Below are 10,360 nucleotides of genomic sequence, written 5' to 3' on the forward strand. Positions count from 1 at the left end.
TAGGTACAATCTAGCACCAGGTATTTAGTGGGTTTTGTCTTAATCAACTGTGGGTAAGGTAAGCTCACCCTTATCCCTTGTAAAATTAAATAATTAAGAACCCTAGGTACTAATATATTGTACATTAATATGTATAGCTTGGAATATTGATTGTTGATGCTTGTTGGAGATTAATTGATGGCTTGATTGAGTTTGAGAACTTGTGGAAGTTTGGTTGAGGCCAATTTGGTGATTTTGTACATATTGGGAATCGGTCAAGGTATAGTTTCGATTTTCTCTATGTAATATATAATATTTCTGGACTCTTAGGCTAGTTGATCATAGGATAGGATTGAAATTGATTGTTGATAATTGTGATGTATGGTGATTTTGATGATTGTGTTAAGTGTGGTAACTAATGATGTTGAATTATGAAATTTAGTGGAATAATGATGATGGTGTGGGATGATAATAAATTTTTATGTGTGTTGATGTTGGAATATGCTTGTGAGTAATGAGATTTTTATAAAGTTAGTGATAGTGGAATATTGATGTGCAAATTGTAGAGTTATTGAGCTTGTGAAGGAGGAATTGATTGGTATAGGTATTGAGTTGGTTGAATTATGATGGAAAGGTAAAGTATAGCATTTAATTGTGTTTTATGGTGAAATTGAATAGGCTTCGAATTGGTTTGGTAGAGAATTTTGGAGGTTTAATTACTTAGTGAACTTTTGGTAAAAACCAATTTTTGATGAACTTCAACGGATCATATCTTGAGCTACTATTTTTGAAAATTAATGCATTTTGTATCAAATGAAAGATAATTTAACAAAATTTAAAATGGTTTAAATTTTATGGAAATCTGAACTTTGTAGAAAAAGATATGATCGTTGAAAGTTTGGTGTTGAAATCTGAATTCTGTGAATGCTGCAGAATTTGTGATTTCTGGTTTGTGTGCGCACGCACAGCTCTGTGCACACGCACAACCCGTGAATTTTTGAACCTGTGCGCACACACAACCTTGTGCGTACGCACACACGGGGACATGGCTACTGATGGGAGCGCTAGCATGCTCCGTGCGCACACATAACCAGCGAAGCTCTGCAAGCTGTGCGCACGGACACGTTGGAAGGTGCATTCTATTGAGGGCGTTCGCACGCCTTGTGCGAGCGAACAGAATTGGAAAATTTTACACTTGTGCGTATGCACACCTCTATGCATACGCACACATTTTGAAAATCCTCCTGGGCATGCGCTCGCACACCCCTATACGTACGCACATTGTCTTGTTTTTCAACTAAAATATTGTTTTTAACTGTTTCACCTTCTCGGCAAGCTTGTAAACTTCTGTGACACTTATCTAAGACTTTTTGGCTTATTTTTGGATGTCAAAATATAGAGAAGGTCCTAGGTGAATTTATTTCGGTAATTCCGGTAAAAGTTAAAGGACGAAGGCTTAGGTTTCTAGTGTACTGAGGATGTGTTTAGTTGAGGAAGAAGGAAGAATATTATATTAGTGATTATTGATCAGGATTTGTGAAAGTGGTGAACTAATGAGTTCGGAATGGAAATTATGAATTGGCAGTGGTTGAGATGAGTCTGGGACTCGGAATGGAATGATGGATCCATGATATATTGAAAAATGATTTTTTTAAAACCACTGAATCACTGTTTTATACTGAGATTGTTGAGACGCTATGCACCTGGCAGGGACAATTTGGTTGGATCCCGACTGTCGAGGTAGTAGCGGCGGCGTAAGGGTGGTGTTTCATCCCGCTTACGTTGAGATGCGAGGTCCGTGCCAATAGTATCCTGGTCGCTTCCCTTCGAATCACTAGAGTGTGCAGGTACAAAATCCTGGACGGTGTTCCAAGCACCATATCTCGAGGGTTCCCATTATGATTCCGAAGGGCGACATCTTCATGGAGATGTGTCGGGTTGGCAGTTGAACCGACAATGTGATATCACAGCCAATAGGACAGGTATCATCATGTGCATCTTCTATCTGTTTGTTTGCTTTGCCGACTTGTAATTGCTTGCCTAATTGTATAACATGCCTAATTGCCTATTTGAATTACTCGACAAATATGCCTATACTTGTGTTTTACTTGCATTGTAATTAATTGTGCTTTCTACTGGGATTGACGAGGCTCGGTAGGCGGTGGCGATGGGATCGCATGGCGGTTAGGATGGTGAAGACTGTGGGACAGCGGTGATTTGATAGTTAGAAATCCCTTAGGATAATTCACCCAATTTTATAAATGTTAAGTTTTGAAGTTATGGTTTTAACTTTAGTTATGCTTTAAGCTTGAATCTTGTGTTGATATGAAGCTCTAGGATTGCCTCTAGAGTCCTGGGGTCTTATATCTTACATTACTGGGTACTGTTATCATACTGAGAACCTTCGGTTCTCATACCATATTTTGTTGTTTTTCAGATGCAGGTTGCAACCCACCTCGGTGAGTTGTTTGATGGTGACTGAGCGGAGGACCTTTATCATGTTATGAAGTTCTTTGATTTATTTTTATTAGTACTCTCACTTTTGTAGTTACTTTTGCCTAGAGCTTTACTTTGAGAGAAAAACTTGTATAAGCTGTTTTATTTTCAAAACTCTGTATGTTAGTATTTAACTAGTTGGCCTAAACTCCGCAGGCTTAGACTAGTATCTTATGATTATTATACTCTTATATTTTGTTATATTATACTATATATTGTGCATTAAGTTTGTAACTTCGAGTGTACGTTTTGCGATTTTCAAATCCTGTTTTTGAGCTTAATTCTTCATCGGGCTTCTAGAATATATTATTCCTTCTATATATATTTATGTATAAGCTTTAGAATTGTCGTAACCTTTGATTAAACTTTGCTTTACGACATGAGGTAAGGCTTAGGGTAATTAGGGTGTTACAAACTCCCCTTTGGAGTATCTCACTTTTCTACTGGTGCTATATTATTATTATTCTTACTATGTAACTGCATTTTGATTTCAGGTTTGTTTGCTTAAAGAAGTTTCGTTATTTTGTTGGAGAGGACACCAAAATGTGGCTATTTGTTGTTGAAAATTTTTTTTTGTTGTGTTGACTATTGAATTTTTAAACTTCTTTAATTATCGTATTTTAATTTCTTTTGTCGTTAAATTTCATTAGTTCAAGACTTTTGTTAGTTACTGCGCATTTATGTTCTATGATCTCAATCATATGACTTTGTAAAAAATTATGGCAAGTTTTTCTTTAAATTGATTGAAAAAATCGAACAAACCAAACCAAACCAAACTGATTTTAATTAGTTTGGTTTGGTTCGGATGATCTCGATAAAAAAACTGAATCGCAGTTTAATTAAATGATTGGATTGGATGATTTTTTACTTAAAAACCGAATCAAATCGTACCGTAAAACACCCCTAATGTGGGCTATAATTGGGACATTGGGTTTACCAAAAAGAAAAAAAACTGATTATTCAAAATTTTTGGGAAGAACAAATGAATTTTCAATAAATACCATACCAAAAAATAAATTGAATTTAATTTATAATCGAGTATTAAAACGGCATATTTTTCTTTTTTATGTTACTTATTAAGAATGAGCATTTAGCAAGGCTTAATCAAATCCAGGCACATGCTCCACAAAAACAAAAGGCAGCACATGTTCCACAGCACCACCACCGCATCTTCCGGCATCACCTTTCTTGCCTTCGCCAATCTCTCCATCACTTTCGCAGCGCATAAAATATCTCCGCCCATCGCTTCCCTATACCATCAGCACATGTCATCATTATCGCCAGAAATCTTAGGCACTTCTCTACCATGGAACTGCTGGAGGCGATGATCTGCAGTATCTTCGAAACTGCTTTGGCAATTTTTGAATGGGCATGCTCGGGGTTCGCCAATTGATTCACCGAAATCGAAGCCAAAAGCCACAAAATGGCCCAGTGAAGTCCCTCAATTCCTTCGTTTAGAAGCTTCACGAACTGTGACAATAAGCCTTGTGTTTCTGCGATTCACTGCTTGGATTGAAAATCGCCGGCGAGAAACTCCAAAACTCTAACTGATGCACTCTTCAATTTTGCGATCAGAGTAACTGTATAAAACTTACCTCACATTACTGTAACATAATCATTAATTACAGAGTCGGTTAAAAAAATTCTCTTTCAAATATCTATGCCAAAGTGTCAAATTTAGATTGGATGGTCAACATCTAGCCACCGTTAACCATGAGAAATTTAGCCACCAAAAAACTCACCAAACTATAATAGGAAACGACGGATACGTAGATGGATAAGTATTGAAATTGAATAGAAAATAAATTAAAATAAAAAAATATGTTGAAATTAAACATAAAGAAAATTATTTGATTTTTTATTTTATTTTTTTATATAACAAAAAAATTATTTAATCTAATTTGTTCATGTCATAATTTAGAAATTAAATAAAAAAAGTTATTCAATTTTTTATCTAATTTTTTGATGTAATAATTTTGGATTTGGATTCTCTAAAGTTTGAATTTTACTTTAGAGATTAAAGTGTGATTTCTCACCATTGATTTCATAGGTGGGACCAAGAATAAATATGAAAGAGAAACTATTTAAGAGTAGAAGATCACACTTTACTCTCTAAAATGAAATTCAAACTTTAGAGGATCTAAATCCAATAATTTTTATGTAATAAGAGAAATTCATTAAATTTCATCACCAGACTAAAAAGTATTTTAGTACTTTTTTAATCTCTTTACAATGACTAATAATTTAAGAGATATATATAATCTTGCATAGAATTAAAGTAAAAAAAATCACTAAATTTATTAATATAAAATTTAATTTATTAACTAAATAAATAAAATTAAAATTTTAATATTTAAAATATAAATTAATAACTACTAAATAATATTTTTTATTTTTTATTTTTTTGTCATGAAGGTTGGAACTTGGAAGCACTGACCAAAGTCATACTTCTGCTCTTAATATGCATAAAACATATGATCATAATTAGGAAGCGAAGGGTGGTTGGCATTATAAGACAAATATGAGTTTTTTCTCCCCTTTTCAGTTCACTATGGAAAAATCTAACATTTCTAGAGGAATCAACTCTTCACCTTAGCTATATTCTTATAAATGGGGCCAAAATATTAAGCCATTAATTAATGCTAAAAGTTGTTTGTCGCCTGAGTGTTTATTTTTAATTTTTACCAAATTATATATCAATATCGAAGGCCTTACACGGATATATGGGCAATTTTTTTCTTTTTTTGAGAATGTAAAAATTATTTTATTCTTGATAAACAAAAAGTTTGAAAAGTCACCAAAAAAAAAGTTTGAAAAATTATGTGACCCTCCAAATAATTTTTGTTAAATATAGCAACAAAACCGTAGATAGACATGGATCAAATTAAATGTATTTTTTTTTTGGTTTTTTGGATCTTACATTGGAGGTCATATTTTTTGGTCAGGATTGAAGGTCATTTGAAGGCTTTATTATCCGCAAGTGAAATGGGCTTAACGGGTTGTACAAAAATCTAGGATACAAGTGGAGAGTCCACCCAGACCAAAAAACAAAAGGGGCAGAAATAGGGCTGGCAATTCATACCCTACCCGCGGGTACCCAACCTGGTCCAATCCGTTCGGGTAGGGTAGGCTACCCTACCCACAGCGGGTAGGATAGGGTACGGTCCGGGTATGCCTGCGGGTAGGGTAGGGTGCGGGTTTAGGGTACCCGCACTTCATATATAACACATATTTTATAAAAATCTCTCTATATAGTGAAGGAAGTGAGAATTGAACCCACAACCTTTTTTATGTAATGACTTATAATAAGTGAACAACCACTAAACTAGTTAGTTAATTTAGTAATTTAGAGCATTAGTTTTTTTATTTTTTATGTTATTAATACGTATAAAATTCAAAATAATTGAATTTTATATTTACTTTGAAAAAATTTGATATTTCTGCGGGTAGGGTAGGATAGGGTAGGGTTTAGAATTTTAGGTTGCGGGTAGGGTTAGGGTTGAGAGATTCTCAACCCGCAGGTAGGGTAGGATAAAATTTTAATGAAATTTTCAACCCGCGGGTAGGGTTAGGGTAGGGTTTGAACCCTACCCTACCCTACCCATTGCCAGCCCTAGGCAGAAAGCTTATCCACTCACCCACATATGGGGGTGGCAAACGGGTGAGGTGGTCGTGAATTTCTTTTCCGCTCCATCTAACGGTGGGTTGGTAGATCGATCGATGAAATCCGTCAAAATTTTTTATTTTTTTATAACACATTAAATATTAAACAATATATATAATTTCACAACCATTTCAATAAATTTATAATTTCTAAAGACATAAAAAATTATAATTTTTAAATTCATAAATATTAAAGTCTTTATAATTATAAATATATAATAAACATACTTATAAACCAAGTGTTTTAAAACAAAATAATAAAATTAACATTGTCCAAAGCAAAATAAATATTGTCAAAAATATATAATTAAACATCTTTAACTTTATAATCAATCAAACATAAAACATAATTCAAAATATAACTTAGACCATCTTCAACTATAATCTTTATCCTCTTGTTGAATTAATAACATCATAAAAATTTGTAAAAAAATAGTTCTGACAAAAAATACCAGGCCCGTCGAGAAAATTCGTTCCGCCCCGCCAAAGCCCACATATTAGGCGGTATAGGTTAGGCGGGCTTTTTAAGTTTGGCAACTTTAAATTTTTAGCCTAACCCACTTTTTTTGGTAAGTTATGCGGACCGGCCTAACAGGTTCGACTCATTTGCGATTCCTACCCACATATTATAAGGTTTTAGTTGAGTGACTAATCATGTCTTTTAATATATTACATTTGAAATCCAATATGATTAAGTAGTAGATAAAATCCTTAAATGTATGTGAGTGTGTATAATATGTGTAAGTGTGTGATGCTCTGCCCAAAAAAAAAATAATAATAATTAATGTAATTTGGTGCCTAAAATCATTGAACTTCTAAATACACCGGTTTAATAATGAATGTAGTTTTAAAAAATATTGCTATCTATAAAACTAATTAATTAAAAAATTTTAATTAAAGACACTAATATTTCAAAAATGATTGTGCATACAATTAATTCCATATTATGACATCAATAAATATAACTACTTTTCACAATCAATAAATAAATAATGCTATTATAAAATTTTTTATCCGCACTATAGGTTAAAATTTTGAAGAGACTCAAATCAGCTTATGAATTATGGTAGGAAAATATTGGTCATCATGTAATATTTTTTATAGGGTAAATATAAGAGAAAAAGAAAGAAAAACGAATATGATAGATGTTAATCATATAGAGAATGTAAACACTAAATCCAAATGTAATGAGCATTATCCTTTGAAATATGAAGAGGATGGGAAATTGTAAGAAAAATAGAAAACTTCATATAGAAAACATATATATAATCCAATAGAACTTACAAGCAAGAGGGCCCTTAGCTTATTTTGAATCCACTCAACAACTAACGAATCTTATATATTTTTTTATGCCAAACTCAACATTAATTACATTAATTATTACATGCACATACACTAGTGAAACATGGTATAATAGTTACCCTCTTTTGAAGGAAGCAATATTTGATGTTGTTCTGAGCTTCTTCCTAGAACTCTGAATGAACTCAGAAAAATGGTGATCTTTCTGGTTTTCCATCTTCTTATTAGCCTCATGATTTGATAATAATGCGGATCCACCAGCATTATTATTGTTATTAGTGTGCTCAGCTCCGTTAATTCCGTTCCTAACACGATCAATGAACTCTTTGAAAGCACCATTAAGATCGAGTGTCTCTTGTTGATGTTGTTGAATCTTCATTACTCCTTTGTTGTTGTTGTTTGTTGATGAAGCAGGTTGGTTCTTCCCTGCTGCTACTTGCTTTGGAGGTTCAACAACAACCTTGTTATGATTATTAGAGTAATCATAGTTGATGGGGATTACTGAACCTTGTTGATCTCCTCTTCCTCCTTCTTTGTTCATCTTTCTACTATTAGTTGCATGTTTTTTTGTGATTGTGATGGAGTTTGGTGCTGATGAACGGTGGTTGTGTTGATGCTTATTATTCTGCTTACTGTTGAGGCGATGAATAGCTCTGAAAGCAGGGTAGCTTGAAAGTGCTTCCCTGATTTTGCTACATATGGTGCTAGTGCTTGATTTGGTGGTGTTAATGGTGTTGTTCTTTTCCATGGAAGAAGAAGAAGAAGATTTTTGTGTGTGAATGTATGCAATGATTTTTGTGTGTGGATATTGGAAGAGGTTGAGGTGTTATTTTATAGCACAGTTTTATAGATTTTATTAAAGGGCTAAGTATAGAAAGAATAATGCTCATCTTTTGAATCAACTCTACAAAAATAAAAGGAAAATAATCAAATCCACTACATGATAGGAGATTATATATACATTTTGTTTATTAATGAACAAACATATCACACTTTAAATAATTGTCACAAATTCCCATTCTTCTTTCATAATATTTTGTGAAAGAATCTTATATACATATATAACATTATTTATATATTTTCTTTTCTATTTAAATTTTTAGGATAAATAATTTTATAATATATTATCATAAACTTTAGGATCTAATGCAAAATTTACGTAAATATAAAAAAGAAATTCTTACACAAAAAAGATGTGATAGTTAAATATATAATTATTTATTATATATTTTTTAAAAAAATTCTTATGAGTTAGTAACTTTTAATATTTTTTGGTAATTATTTGACCAACACAAACACTAAATTGTTTTTAAGAAGTAAATTTTATTAATTTATATGTATAAATTCTAAAAAATATGAGTATAAATTATATTAATTTATGTGTAGAAAATTTAATTATGCTTCTTGTGTATAAAATATCTATAAATATGAATATAAATTATTACTTGTCAAATACTAACAAATAATAATAATATTTACTGAACATTTTCATTGCTTTATTTTTTTTATCTATTAAACTAAGTTCGTTCATAGAACAAACAACCATAAATAATTATGTTTTTGAAATAAGATTCTCAATTAAGTAATGAGAGAACGCTCTTCTTTTCTTTGATCTTAAATTTCAAAAAGATGGGATGGCAGGGATCAATTCCTTCTTGTCCCTAACTACACTCCTAACTAAACAAGCTAAGTACAACTATCACCTTGTGAAATTTTCCATACATCTCATGTTCTTGTTGCCATTTTTTGTTTAGTTAATTATTTTGGTCTGGTCCTCTATATGAAAAAGAAACTTAAAGAGGAAATATAATTAGTGTTTTAATTTCTTCATATTGACACCTGGATGGTATCAGATTCAAATTCAACAAAGACTCGCAGTATTGGAGGAAAATTATTTAAACCAAGAAATTAAAGAAAGCTTAGTTGCAAGAATCACATTTATGCGAGTCTTCCACGTAGTTAACGTGTTTCCACACAAACAAGTAATAATAATACCAACTTTCTGGTATGGACAACAACTCACTAGTGTTGAAATTACGGCCACAATTTTATGATTATATTAATATTAATCTCCCATATACAACCAAAAAAGAACATAAGAATCTATAAATATTATTCTTTTTTAGTTTTTTAATCTGGCTCTAATAATATTGCGTGCGAGAAAACAAACGGAATCATAATTATAATAATAATAATTTCTATGTTTGCATAAAGAAAAAAGAACGTATGTTTTGTGTAACAATTATGTTCTAATTGGTAGTTTATGAGGATAAGTAGTTTAACTTTTTTCCAAGCATCACGTTCAATATACGTTATAGGTTGCGTACTTGCATTAATTTAATAATTTCTTATATTATACGATGCACTTGTTGAAAAGTGATACGTTATTTATACCATATATACCCATATATTAGTGTATATATGAAAAAGGAAACTATAAAGTGGATAACGTTTATTATCATTTATCAAAGGAGAGGCCTAGCTATAAGAGGATATATTAGTGTATGAATTGTTCAGAAATTAAATAGGCCGGCCATCCACAAATCAAATATTTAAAAGGTTTGGATTATAGCAAATTAAATATCCCAAGCTTTAATAACGAGGTTGTAATAATGATTTTGTTGTGGCTAATGAAAAAACAAGGATGTACAGAATATACTGTAGCTGTAGTAATAATGTAAAGGAATCTTAGCGAAATTATATGTGATCGTAGCTATCATAGGCATATATGGGTGAAGGAATCTTAGCGAAATTAAAGTAACTTGAGTTTAATTTGTCCTAGAGCGCCGCTAGAAACAATGAAATATATATACAATGTATACAATAAACTGTTTATTAGGTTCAATTAATATTAATAGAAAGAATTAATTTATTAATAATTCTAATTTTATTTTAACTGTTTAGTTTCATACCACACAATTTC

The 10,360-nt window shown here is 31.7% G+C and overlaps 1 protein-coding gene across 1 annotated transcript; it reads right to left on the reverse strand.

Moving 5' to 3' along the window:
• Window positions 1-7,389: 7,389 nt before the first annotated feature.
• Window positions 7,390-8,261, reverse strand: LOC107492801 (uncharacterized). The gene has a single exon (XM_016113856.3). The coding sequence runs from the start codon at window positions 8,183-8,185 to the stop codon at window positions 7,556-7,558; it is 630 nt and encodes a 209-aa protein (XP_015969342.1). The 5' UTR covers window positions 8,186-8,261; the 3' UTR covers window positions 7,390-7,555.
• Between the last annotated feature and the right edge of the window lie 2,099 nt (window positions 8,262-10,360).

This window comes from Arachis duranensis, chromosome 6, assembly GCF_000817695.3.
Source record: "Arachis duranensis cultivar V14167 chromosome 6, aradu.V14167.gnm2.J7QH, whole genome shotgun sequence".
NCBI classification, from domain to species: Eukaryota; Viridiplantae; Streptophyta; class Magnoliopsida; order Fabales; family Fabaceae; genus Arachis; species Arachis duranensis.

Coding starts and splice junctions, on each gene's coding strand:
- LOC107492801 (XM_016113856.3), bottom strand. CDS start 8,185: ATGGAAAAGAACAACACCATTAACACCACCAAATCAAGCACTAGCACC.